Here is a 14427-nt window from a genome sequence, read left to right as displayed (position 1 = left end):
TTTTCAACTGACAGACATAACTCTCGTTCAAAATCGCCTACGACGACAACAAACGTGGAAACTATGAAGTATCATTCATCAAAACTGGTTTTGCTTTCCAGATCTGTGCTTCATTATGTAACTAGTAACATGTTATATTTCCTGCTTATCTTAATTTTTTTGTTAGTCGATGATTTTTGTTTAATTTTTTAATTTATTTTTATACTACACCCACCTACATTTGTCCCTTTCCACCATAAATTAGAAACTACAAACAACCAGATTGTAATATTTCTATGGTATTTGACTGCCTGATTTATAGCGGTAGCTTAAAATTGCGAATGATTCCTTTTCCACTGGGTGGTTTCGTGTCAAGTATTTAAAATTGGTGTAGCAAATAAAGACCATTTGTTACGACAAAATACCAGCTTGAAAAGATCGAAAATAAATTTTCTAGATTCAAATTTTGTATTTTGAAAAACCTTATTCGATTATGATTTTTGTGACTATTTTTGCTTCACAGTCATTCATTAAAATGTAGACGCCATGTCCTGGCAGTTTACGAGGTTTATTAGAATATTCTAACGTCCCTTGATATTTTGGATTTTAAATTCCTGGATGCGATTGAATAATTTAAAAAAAAATGAATTCTACTTCGATTATATATATAATTGTATAGTGGAAATTTTGTACATCACTCTATCTATAGTATACTGATTGCCGTTATAATTCCATTTAAGAGGCAATATTCTTGTTACCGGTATCACATTAAATATTAAACACAATAATTTCATCATTTAGAAATTGTAATTGCTTAATTCAGTGAGAAGATTCTTGAAATAATCTCTGAAACTGGGAAACCTGACTTGTTATGCATTTCTGGTTTCTAATTTTTGACATTTGGATTCGAAGTGGAGCTTTGGACTTTTTTTATTGTTTCTATTCTTGTTGTTGGCATTACTTATCGACTTTCTTCGCTACTGTTCGACGAAATTCTTTAAATACTAGCCAAAACTTCGCTGTTTTAATTTAATTTATAGGGTCAGTAACAATGCTTGGTCTTTGTATAAATCTGTTTGATCATCGCTCTCTTTTTTTATTATCTTCCTAAATACTGGTCAGTAATTTTTATCTGGATTATCCTGATGTAAATATTTTATCTTGTGTTCTTAGGCCTATATGTTCGAACTATTGCACTGCACTTGATTGACAGTGCCCGTCTTGTGTAACTTTTGTTAAAAACTCATGCTATCTAAATGAGAATCTTTCACGACGGAGACAACTCAAATGGCCATTGAGACCATACATCCATCACTGCTCATGAGTAAATTGTATAGTTTATAAAATGTTTTCTATCTTTGAAAAAAAAAACGTAGTTGCATTATCACATTAAACCAAAACCCTACGCGTGCCCAAGGCCCCAATCCTTACTAACCGTCCCGCGCCCAACCCTTATTACCCTCCTCCTACATAACCTATCCGTGCCCAAATCCCGTCTTCTACATAATCTATCCGTGCCCAAATCCCGTCTATCTCCCTTTCCCACCTAACCTACCGTGAATAGCCACTCCGTTATCATTCTCTCCCTACCAAACCTTCTACTCACGGCCCATCCACAGATATTACACTCCACGATTAACCAATTACCTACTATTTTTCTGGATTGCGTGCTCATGGCTGACGAACTGATCGTGGACCAACATTTGAGCTTTCATCAGGGTTAATATGCCGACGCAGTTGATAATTTTAAGCCGCGAGGAAGCAATATGTGCCAAAATGCATATAATTGCCCCGTTTCCGATATTAAAACAAGATCTGCCCGATTGTTCGCCGAGCTGTGTCTACTCTTTGTTTACATAGTATCATTTATTGAATACCGTCAAATAGTAACTGTGGGAAAATTCACTGTCCAATGTAGAACTGTTCAGTACCTGCTCAGCAAGTTTGTTAATTTATCAACAGCCACCACATTCATTAGAATATTAGATTACGTTACTGCATCAATATACGCAGGTTTCTGCTACGATTCCAAAATCAACTTGCGCAGGCGTTTTGTTCGTGGGCGTTGCTGTACATTGACTACGCAGCTGAGCCTGATGACGCAAAAATTTTACTACGCTCGAAAAATGGAAAACTGTGTTTGAGTGTCTAAGTTAGTATACTCTTAGACGGCGGTTAATGACAGAGAATTTCCTACTATGGAAAATTAGCGTAGCAAATAACGAGCATATGTTTTGAAAAAATACCAGCATGAAAGCGCTAGGTATATTGTTTCCGTTATATTGCACCAGACGATTCGGATTTCATGTTTAAAAGACACTTGATGTTTAATCCTGAATTTCTTTACTATTCGTTTGTTTTGCACGTAACGCTACTGAGTAGAATGTGTTTTTTTACTCTTGGAAAAATAGACACGACTTGCCTTGGGACCGCCTAGTGGGTTTTCTGAAATTATGCAGGTGTCGCATGCTGAGGACATACTACTCTTTCCTGTTTTACGACAAACCGAGAACATCATGAACTTTCCTAAAATAGAATATTTTTACAAATTAGTTGAAAGTAACTAACTAATGACCACCTAATTATTTATGTTACTCTTTGAATTCGACAAATTTTTTTATTAAATGACATTACTATATATTTAGAAAGAAATATTGAAAAGGTTACAGAAAAACTCCAACGATTAAAAGGCGCATAATATTAATTGTCTGAATCAAAATTACTTTACTTTAAAATACTTTGTAAATTATCTCATATTTTTATAATTTTCTCAGCTGTTTAGTCGCACTCGTAATATTTCATCTATCGATTTTTTCTTTGCTCACAATCTCTTATATATACGGTATATCATTGTTCAAGATACTTCAAATATTTCTTTTAATCCAGAATAAAATAAATTGAGTGAATCCATTTTTGTAGATTCTACCTAAATTTGACGAATAAATCAACAGTCAGACAAACAAACGATTTGACCCCACTTACGCAAGTATTACGCACTCAAGTCATTCCTAATATCGGGTGCAAATATTTGTGCTCCATCGTCAATGACAGTTGCGCTTTCCCGCGATATGGAAGTGTATGTATTAGCCGTGACATTTTTATAAAAGACAAAGTGGGCTTATAGATAGTTATGCGATATGGTTCTTCTCTACACCAGTAATGGATTCGGTTACATGTTTTCAATACTCAAAAGTGGACAAATTCATTACAAGGCTATTGCTTTTATTTTTTCCGATTTCTATGGAAACCGGTATATCGTCCAAAATTTTGCTACCTCATTCAAATAATAGGAACATGTTTTATGACGCATGGGCACATTTTATATTGTCACACTTGTCCGTCATTTGTTTCAATGAATGACGGTCAAAATTAATCTCAAATTGGACACAATGGCAGTATTCATGTGGGCTAAAATACTTCATCTATATTTTTACATAATTTCAAAGTCTTAGATTTATCATAGTAAGTTATTGTATATGTAGTTCGTGGAAATACCAAGTTTCAATTTGCAGATTTTAAATAGTATGGTTTTCGTTAATTCATCAAAAAAATATTCCTTTATATTGTTCGTCCACAAACCTCTGCATCACTGTTTTTCAATTCTATATAACCTACTCAAACCATTTCTTTGAAAATGAAATAAAATTGAGTGGATCTTCCTCTACCGGAAATTGAGGAACAAATGAACCTTGCTTGACCTCGCAATTTATTATCAGTTCTAAATGTAGAAAAGAATATTCAACGTCATTAATAGCAGGTGATGTTTCTCACGATATGAGGTTATACATATTCTATCTTTGATAAGGCTATTTAAGCATGGAGGCTCAACGTTTTTAGGACAGTGCTCTACAATTGCTAACAAAAATTTTCTTGATTAGTCAATATTCAGAAGCTGTGAAGTTAGCTGTAAATCTTTAAAAATCGGAGATGTTAGCGCCATTGATTCTTCTGCTTTCGTCGGCAGGCTTTACTCACTCAGGTTTGTAGATTTTTTTTCAAATATTTCTTGTATAAAATTAGAAGACAAGGAGCTACATTTAAAGAAAATTCCCAGACTATTCAAAACTTCAAATTTTACCAATTTTCAATCTAAGGAGTATTACAATTATGATTATTTCAAACGGACTTTTGAAATTCTCCGAATCTCTTTCATATGGTTAAATTAAGCAAACCTCATTTCGTACGATGTAGACCGGGGGTCGGCAACCTACGATGCTTGACTGAATTATAGTAACAAAACTGCTGTTTTGACTATTATATTCTTTACGTAACAGAATTTATTTTGAGACATGTGTAGACTAAATTATATTATAACTTAACGATTATATAATTCACAATTACGCGTTTAATGAGCCTATAATTTAATTATAATTAGACAAATGGAAATTAAACGCAGAAAAGTTGATGCTAAGTGCAAATGGTTTAATGGCGCAGAAAATATTCAAATTGTTAGTCTTCGCGCGCTGCTTAAAAATTAACTTCTGATCTGGGTGAAAAAGTGTGATCGGCCATCCGTTCGGTTTTTAACTTTCTAAAAATATGTGCAGTCCGTCAATGACTTGCAACCTTTAATTTTGGCCCGCGAGCTACAAAAGGTTACCGACCTCTGATAAAGAGCATAAAAAAAATCTGAAATCGACCGACTCACAAGTTACAGAGAAAAGCGATATTTCTCACAACAACCAATCGCCTCGACAACAACATCAGTAACAATTTAGAAAAACGAACCATAAGCCCTTTTTAATGTCTAATGATGTCTATTTGTAACATTTAGCTCTTTACAAGACTGTGTATGCTGGTGGATATAAGCTCAGTTATTGGGCGGGAGGGGAGGATTATGCTAGCTGGTGTAAATCGAGGGAGTTATGCACGGCACATGACAGTTTCTTGGCAATGCCAAAGACGGCAACACTAGAGACAGCAATTGAAGAGATTGTGCCAACAAACGGGTAAGTATTTTCTTAACTGACCGAAAATATTAAAAAATTAAATATAGATCGTTGTTATCAGCAGCCTCGGTATCATTAAATTTGTGCTGAGCTATTAAAATACAGGGTTTGTCAGAATTCGGTTATCGGTTACTAAATTTCTAACGTTGCAGATATACTTGGATTGGTGCAACAGACGCGGTTGCAGAAGATTATTACAGATGGAGTGATGGAACTGCAGTCGACGATTATTATACAGATTGGTTTGTAAATTACCTTGATTGATTGATTTTTGCTTTTCGTTGTAGCGTATGTGTGTTTGCGGGTTTTGTGGCCGCTGAAGGTAAAATTATTAAACACCATTCACTAGTTTTGATATTTACACTAATAACTATGAAGTAAAGAGTGACATAAAAGACTGAAAATAATATTTCGATCCCAGTTGATGAAAATTTGACATGCATAATAAAGGCTGTTTATGCGACGATGTGAGAATCCTTCATACTTCAAGTTTTTAAAAGTTTTGATTTTTGTTTAGGCAACCTGGTCAACCAGACCAATTTACAAATTATGAAGATTGTCTTGAAATTCGATATTACTCGTCTTTGGCCTGGAATGACCGTGCATGCGAAAGTAGGAACGGACATGTCTGCCAGCAATGTAAGTTGAGCGAGGCGTTCTATTTTCCTACTACCTATTATTTCAATTAGGTCGCTACTCGCTAGTAGCCAATGCCACTGTGTATCATACAAAAGGCAGTTATTATGCGATTAATTGAGATATCGGTCTAGCTATTCCCCAAAAGGATACAAACCGGTGAACCCACGCAGGGTAATCAGAGGTGCGTTGGCAAGAGTATTCCTAATAGTTAGCAAGATGCATCGCAAATAAAGTTCTTTGAAGCAATAATAAATGCATTTTACGAAATGCCTCTGTTTTAGCTCAATCTAAAGAAGTGGCTTCCCAAAACAGTGTGCTGACATTCAGCGACGCCTCCGGAAATCTAGACTCACGAGCAACATTCTTGGAAGCTCGGAAAGCCTGCGAAAATAACGGAATGCGATTGGCACGTGTGGATGAGAAGAAGGAATATGAAACACTGAAACAAAAACTACGAGGGTACATGTTTTACGTTTACTTATTTACGTTACGTTCGAACGAGAAATAAGGGTCACGAACTCAATAAAGGTATCGCATACTAAAACGCAATGCATAGTCAATATTTTTCAGCCGAATTGCGATATATTTTCCGATAACCGACTTTTTTAGCTTACTATCAACCCTTCCTTTAAACAAACCAACCGAGATAGCTGAAATTGCGTACTTGACTTCGACAGTGAATTAGCCTAAGTCTGTGGAGCTTGTCTTGTAGTCGACCTTGTACAGAGCGAAATGCGCGAGTAAGCGTCGTATTAAAAATTGACCCCAACCCTCAAAATTTTGGACTAGCTACGCCCTTGCTTGGTTTGAATTTTATGAATACCCTTAATGCGCGGAAGAGACCAATGTTACTGGCAAATGTATCAAGATTCAATGCTTATTGAATGTTTGATATTGACGATTTTACGCCGTTAGAGTTTTACGTGGCGCATAATGGAAATGCCCCCTATATATCACAAGGTGTTATCTATTTTTTAACTGCGTATAACCTGGAATTACTTAGGGTTCATTACATATTAACTTCTGCAAAGCATGAAATTTTTTATACAGAAACCCAGAGGTCAAATATTGGATCGAGACGGAATTTGCTGATTGTGTGTACATGAGCTACATAAACAGTTTGAAGGCATCTGATTGCATGGACTTGAAGCTGCCTTTCATATGTGAAGAAAGTGAGTTTCAATTATTTGTGACAAAGTAGGAATATGAACAGTATTGCAAACTCGTTTACGTTTTTGTTGCTAGTCGTGCTGTTGTTTTCGCTTTTCGCCGTAACTAACGACCAATCGAAATCAAATTTTCAGTGAAGACGGATGTAATTGTCAGGGGGTTAATACTTTTAATTTTTCAAAGTTCCTCCCTCTAATAAGATTCAATATTTCCCCCAAAGTAACGCTGTTTAAATGAGAAAACTGTGAAACTTTCGAACGTGGCGTCCCCTGTAACGTTTGTGCTAGCTACGTTTCACAAGCTTAGTGCTCAATCTTACTAGTTACTGATACCTAATAGCATGTTACAAGTCATACCAGTCTAATCTGTAAAATTGGTGTTGCATGGACCTACTAAAGGTCTTAATAAGTGAATTTCGCGCACGCGGGCAAGGAGTTGTCAAGTTGTCGTTGAAAATATGTATTTTCATTCCCCATTAGATTCGACGTGGTCATTTGAATTTCGTGTCCATATAAAGAGCATTTCTCCCTTGTTCAATAATAAACCACATTTCATTTGAAGGGAGGTTTTAAGAAAGGTCGCGAAAATAGTCAACTCAACTTAATGAGAAGAGAAATTTGAGCAACACTTATTTTTCTGATTTCTGAAGCGTACTGAATTTGTGAATATGACATCACAAATGAAGTAATCAAGATGGCTAATAAACGAACCAGAATTTGAATTTATGATTTGAGGCAATGAGCATATATACAATGAGTGGAAACTTCCAAATATTTGCTCATTTATCCATTATGCCGTGCACTTTTTACGTCGTCCAGCTAAATGGTTAGTTGCATATGGAGAAAGCATATCGCTCGCTGCAAAAATCCCTTGCTTCGGCCGCGCCGGTTGCGAAATTGGCCGCATTGAAGCTTTAAATTTTTCGATTCGTGTTCGGTTTTGGGTTTCAAAGTAGGGTACGTTGAAAGCATACTAACTATAAGCATATGCTTATTGGGAATGCATATCTATTAGCTATAGCACAGAATATGAAGTCAAGTGCGGTTATTTCTGATTATAGCATGGGATTTGGGTACATATTTATCCATGGGATATGAAAGGGATAAGAAGTCCTAAATATATGGCGAACCACAGCTTCTCGCAATCATAGTTTATGAGGCGCTCCATACGAAGCCCCGGGGCTCTCCGATTTCAAATTACTCTGGCAGTCTGGGATAACTTGACAATAACAACGAAGACAAAAATTAGAAGTATAGCAGGGAATCGGCTTACCTCTCCACATGAGTAAATATGTTAACCCCATCCTATATCAATGAATACAAAGCCCCACGTCCCCCTTTCCATGGGTCGTAACTCGTAACGAGTGGTGGGATTTAAATTGTTTGTCAGCTGGTTCCATCACAAAAGTTATAGTTTTCGGCCGGTTCTGTTACATATTTTTTTAGTAATGCTGACCGATCCGCTGATCTCATAAAATTCCGTGAGACGGTTCTATAGAACGGGCTAAATCCCACCACTGGTCTTAACAGAAACGATGAATGTAAGAATTTTTTATTTTGTGTCATTTTTGCGCCATCATATTTTTCAATTTCTAATTTTGCGTAAATCGCGTCAACATCGTTTTTGTAAATTTAGAAACGTTGAATCAGATGAGCAAGGCATGTGAATAATGTATTCTATGCAAATTTCCCGAGATATTGCGGAGAAATAATATTTTGACCACGTAGAAATGCCATTATTGCTGATTTATTCATGTGTTAAGTATCAGTGTTTTAAACCAAAGCTGAGTTACGTGAATACTCAACACTGAGTATTCTAGAGATTACCAATTTGCGGAGTTTTTTGATTATTGGACACGTTTATTGGACACGTTTAGTGGCCATAACGATCCTTACAAAATACTGTTGTTATTGTTATTCTCTTTCGTCATTATCATTAAAAAATCGCGTTTCTCTTTGAATACTGGACCAATTGCTTTGAAATTTTCAGTGAGTAAAGATTGATTTTTTTGCCAGAAGGCTATTTCTTTTATTTATTTCTAAATTTCGCATGAAATCTGATATTTCGTCTAAAATAAAAAAAAGTTTTTTATCCATGGGAACACTGGCTGTCCGGTTTGATTCTGTAAATTATTTCTACGCGAAACTCGGAATTTTTTGTGGGTACCGGTGGCGTCAAAGGTAAATACTGCTTCGCTCTTCGCTACCGGTATTTGTTTTTCGAAATCATGGACTGCTTGCTTGGTGTCGGTATGATTGTAGACTGTGGTATGTCTTGTAGACCAGTACCGGTATGTAGACCGTAACTAGACCAATACGGTTATTCAGTTATTGTATTATAAACAGAAAAAAAGGAAAAAAATTTTATTCCATCTCACCATTGATTACAAAAGTATAATTGCATCCAAATCAACAGTATCTATATATATGACTATGTGAAGGATCGTTAAAATTAAATAATATTCATGCAAAAATCATAATTGATAACAAAATGTACTCTAAATAATAAAATAAAAAACAAACTTTTTTGTGTAAATTCACAAGACATGAAAATGGCAAATTTTAAATTTCAATGGCAAGATATCCCAGAGTAATTTATAGTTAAAATCAGTGTTTTTAATAAGTATACGAATAGCTCACAAAGTCCAGGCAGCCTGGGGGTTCATATGGAGCACAGAGCTATTTGGAGAGGCCGCGGTTCGCCATTTAATAGGCTTTCCTCTCCCATGGATAAATATGTGAGTCCCATGTTATATCAATGAATAAATACAGCAATAACCGCACCCCACGTGGCGACTGATTCATATTCTGTTCTGTAGCTACGTTTTCTGCCTAATAGATATGTATTCCCAATATGCATATGCTTATAGTTAGTATGCTTTCAACGTACCATACTTCGAAACCCAAAACCGAACACGAATCGAAAAATTAAAAGCCTCAATACGGCCAATTTCACACTCGACCAAGCTGAAACAAGGAATTTTTGCAGCGAACGATGTGCTTTCTTCATATGCAACGAACCATTTAGCTGGACGACGTGAAAATGCAGGGTACATTGGATTAATGAGCAGATATTTGGAAGTTTCCACTCATTGTATATATGCTCATTGTTTGAGGCTACAACTCAATGGTACTTTTATAAAAGCGTTACCTTTTCGTGGTTATTGCAATCAAACTTGTTTTTTCTGGGTATTTCAGTTTCTCCATGGGCCGTAACGTTATCCAGCGAATCAGCAGAACTTCAAGAAGAAGAAAATCTCAAAATCGACTGCACCGCCAAAGGGTTCCCTCTTCCCGTTGTCAGTTGGTATAAGGATGAAGAATTACTCACGAATGACAGCAATGAACGTGTACATCAATCTATTGAATCGGCAAGTTCTACTCTCGTGATTAACAATTCTCATCTCACTGACGCGGGAAGATATCGATGCTTCGCCACCAACGCAGCGATCAACTTTGAGCTGAACGTTTTGGCTTTTGTGGATTTGAAAGGTTTGTAAGCGCTTTTTCATTGCACTAACTTTATCCATTCATATTCATTTACTATGCTATTTAAAACTCCATTGGACCAGTGAGCCTCAACCAAACCACCGAGTCGCCTCTCCACATAATTATAAGCATATTGTTTATATATAAATCGCTGCTTTCGAGTTTGCGATAAAATATTTACAATATAAATATGATATATCTGATTGCTTAACCCGTGCACATTTGTAACACACGAAAATGCTCAGTGAACGGGAGGATAATTAGTTAGCTCATGAAATATTTCAGGGGTCTATGAACTCTAGTTATCTGTAAAAATCCAATCTTAGTCCAAAAATGGTACTGTACATATTACCAATTTTTCAATTGGTGACAAAATCTATAAAAGGCATTGTACCAAATTATTAAAATCGTGCGACGCGAGGCCAAAGCGTGATGCGTAATTGGTGTCGCAGAATACACATAATACAATAAATTGATTATGGGAAATGACGAACCGGAAAGATTTCGAACCCCACAAATAACTCCGCACATATCACGGAATATCCGTGGCTGCTTATACAAATGTCGAGTAAAAATTGTATAAAAATCGAATCTAAAATTATGTTATTGTGTTTATTTTATAATCAACTACAAACTAAACTTTTATTACCAGTGAATCCCAAAGGAGTTGAATTTCAAAAAGTTGAGGAGAAGACTCCTGATTTCTTTGCCGAGGTACAAAAACTGAAGGAAAAAAAGTAAGTTGATAATTGCATATCTTGGGGTCGTTCTTGGATTAGAAACTTAGTTCATTAATATTTTAATTGAGATTTTTGCTTCGCTCCAAAAAGGGTTTATGCGGGCGGGAAGCCACTGATTTTTCGTTTTTGAGAAAACATTAACACTTTTAATTCTCCTTTAAATTGGTCGTGTTTATTGAAGGTTATACTCAAATACTACTTTCAATAACATAACGAGCTGTTAGAGTATATCCCACGTAAAATATATAAAAAAAATCTTTTGTAAAGATGGCAATGTAGGCATATGCATGCCCAGTGGAATGGGAACTGAAATATGTTCGCTTGTTTTATATAAATAAAAAATCATTCAATCAAACTGTAATGTAATAAACTTTGCTTTGTTATTTTTCAGGAAACAAACTTCAGAAGTTTAAAATGGACCAGCTCAGCGGTGCCGCAATTTTATCCTGATAAATTCGAAACGTTGAATTGATTGACTAATTTTAAATTATTTGCTCAGTGGTGGTTTGAAAAATTGCCGAACTTGATGTATTTATTTAATTGGGTATTTCTTTAATATAAATAAATATATATATATATATATTTATATATCAATATAAATGATATATTATTTATATTGTTATATTATTATATATATCATTATTATATATATCAATTATTATATATATCAATATAATATGATATATTATTTATATATCAATTTGGTGAAATAAAAACAAAATAAATTCAGTATTGAGGGTGTAATGCGTTGTGATATACAGCCTACGATACCCATTCGTTGCGGCAATATATGACGCTTACTCGCACTCGCACTTACGGTCCTGTACAAGCGGCCACTGATATCTCACGATATGTTAGTAGCTTCTTATATTTGAATGGAGCGGCATCTTTCCAGTTCAGCATCGTATTCCCAGTTCGTTACACACTGGATAAGGTGGGGAATGAACCCGAGATGTGGTTCAACGCTTCAACCGCTTGGCCATCGCTCCACCCTTATTAGTGCTAACATATAGAAAGTTTAGGTTGTCATGAGTTACTTTCAATCCGAATTGTGATCTAGACAAGCAGCAAACAATCTACTAGTATCTACTATTTTAGGGAGAATCAGAATGTTTTTGGTTTGGCATGGATATCTAATTTAATGCACTTTTCGCAGTTGTGGGCAAATGAGTTGAACTCGAGATATTTAATGACGCTACTTTGATACAACCCGTAAACCTTTAGGACAACGTTTTCTAACCAGCGGGCCGTTTCTAACCCATTGCAGGGCCACTAAAATATTTTGAAATGAGCCACAGGCCTACAAATAATTGCTAGTTTCATTTGTGTCACTATAATTAATTTTGATTGTAGTGGCAATGGACGATGATGATGTTTTTGCTACCGAGATCTAATTTTCATTCTGATTATTAAATTATATTCTTAAAATAAAATTGAATTCTGAGTTTTTCCTTTTTATAAAAAAGCAAATAAGCCACCTAATTTTTGTGCAAGAAAAATTGATCACTAAAGAAAAAAGGCTTTAGGACATGGCGTATACATTTTACCCATATGCGCTACGTGCAAAGCAATCAAATAATAAAGCAATTCAGGATTGAACAAAAGACTACTTTAATTCACGGAATCTAAATCTTAAGTTATAATACAACAAAAACTATTCCGAACCCTCTTTCAAGAAAACTAGATATAAAATACCTTCTCGATAGATAAAATTTTACGGCTGCGACAAAACAGCTAACAAAATAAAATTAGTGATATATATATATATCTACAAATCATACAAAAATATTTTCACGGAGTATTTTATTCAGAGTCTTTTGAGAATCTAAAATCGTCATAAAATATTCGAGATGGAATCATCGATAGACTTTCCAAAGAACTATGCGCTAAAATCTCAACAGAACATTTCGCAATTACTTGCAAATACATAATTCATAAGGCGTAAATTTGAATTTTCCAGCGTATAACACTATGACCAGTGGTATTTTTTAAAGAATTATGAAGCGCAGATACGAAGTAAACTGAACATGTATGATAGACTGAGTATCATTAAGCGCACAACTGGCCTCAGTTAGTTGCAAGAGGCTCAACTGCGCAAAGCACAAATGTATTGTTTGACAGCTATCATTGCCGCTAGAATAGGCTCCTGGTTTTATCGTTCAGCTGGTTTTATCAGTCAACAATCAACTTGATGGAGAATTTTCTTTCAAAAAATATAGACGAAAGAAGAGCCTGAAGCGGTCCTTGAGTAGGAAAAAAATCACAGCTGTTCAAAAATACTTCCATCATTATTCACCAGTTTCGCCCCGCAAAGCAACATCAGCACGATACTCCTAAGAACAACAATCAACAATCTATATGGTGCCATCTCCGTCTGGTAATTGCAACGAACAAATAATTCATCAAGCCAGTTGAACACTATGTAAATATCAAATGTCGAACAAAGAAATAAAATATCGAATCGTTCGCTTTACTTTGTCGATAATGTTCATGTCCATAATTCCCTTTCCGGGTATCTTTGTAAAACAATAAGGAAAGAGTGGTCTCGTATATCACCACAAAATATTTGGGAAATTACCTTAAGTATTCGACCTTAGTATTCTCATAAATTTAAAAAGATCGGTTCAAGGATTGTGTGCATGAGAATAATCTGTATTCAATGGTGGAATTCAAATTTTTTGTCAGCCGGTTTTTTTCACAAAAGTTATATTTTTCAGTCGGTTCTGTTACAAACAGAACATTGACAGTAACCAGTAATGCTAACGGGTTCGCTGATCCGATAAAATTCCGTGAGACGGTTCTATAGAACCGGTGCGAACCGGCTGAATCCCACCACTGTCTGTAGTCATATTACATCTATAGGCAATGGTCGAATTTTGTTCCGAATTATCGTCGTTACATTGAACACAATAAAATTGAATATTTACTCAATATTCGAAGGATTATACAAATCACATTTTCTTACAATTCTTATTACACTTATGACTATAACTATTATCAAAAACTATCAACAATCGTCGATAAGTAGCAGATACTGTTTGAATTGGTGAATTTCGTGCTTTTAATCGTTTGTTGGCGTGTTTTTTGGCGTCTCCTTTTAGCCTGGAATGCGATTTTTTGTATTTTCTTTAATTTGTGTATGTATAGTTTGTACTTTCAGCATGGTGAAAAAATAAATTACTGATTACCGAATCTCTTCCACATTATTTTTGTGAACTTAATTCTGCGTAGAAAGCCTATAATAAATTGTTGACGAAGATCTTTTATTCCGCGTGGGAATTATCCGAAGAGACTTGTTTGTAAACTTCCAGACTTCGTGGGTCTCGTGGGTTCGTTGCTCCAGCCTTCCTTCTGTTAATAATTCTGAATAGTCTGATAGAAGAATACAACCTAGGCGTTTCTGACATGTGTTAGACCGTAAATATATACTAGCCTACTACGGGTTAGACGAAATCAATTTTA

The 14427-nt window shown here is 35.3% G+C and overlaps 1 protein-coding gene across 1 annotated transcript; it reads left to right on the top strand.

The window, feature by feature from the left end:
- The first annotated feature begins 3891 nt into the window (after positions 1-3891).
- LOC120342363 (uncharacterized) lies at positions 3892-11606 on the top strand. The gene is made up of 9 exons (XM_039411154.2): positions 3892-3958; positions 4754-4928; positions 5081-5170; positions 5446-5567; positions 5849-6026; positions 6618-6739; positions 9935-10228; positions 10878-10962; positions 11357-11606. Exons 1-9 carry the CDS (start codon positions 3907-3909, stop codon positions 11376-11378), a joined length of 1140 nt encoding a protein of 379 aa, XP_039267088.2. The 5' UTR covers positions 3892-3906; the 3' UTR covers positions 11379-11606.
- The last annotated feature ends 2821 nt before the right edge of the window (positions 11607-14427 follow it).

Source organism: Styela clava, chromosome 3, assembly GCF_964204865.1.
Source record: "Styela clava chromosome 3, kaStyClav1.hap1.2, whole genome shotgun sequence".
In the NCBI taxonomy this organism is placed as follows: domain Eukaryota; kingdom Metazoa; phylum Chordata; class Ascidiacea; order Stolidobranchia; family Styelidae; genus Styela; species Styela clava.
Note: the sequence above shows the minus strand (reverse complement) of the source record. Positions and strands in the feature narration are given on the sequence as shown.

Bases quoted from the DNA above. Each gene is read 5' to 3' on its own strand.
- LOC120342363 (XM_039411154.2), top strand. From the start codon at position 3,907: ATGTTAGCGCCATTGATTCTTCTGCTTTCGTCGGCAGGCTTTACTCAC. The intron at 4,929-5,080 runs GTAAGTATTTTC...CTAACGTTGCAG, and splicing joins GAGATTGTGCCAACAAACGG to ATATACTTGGATTGGTGCAA. The intron at 6,027-6,617 runs GTACATGTTTTA...TTTTTTATACAG, and splicing joins CTGAAACAAAAACTACGAGG to AAACCCAGAGGTCAAATATT.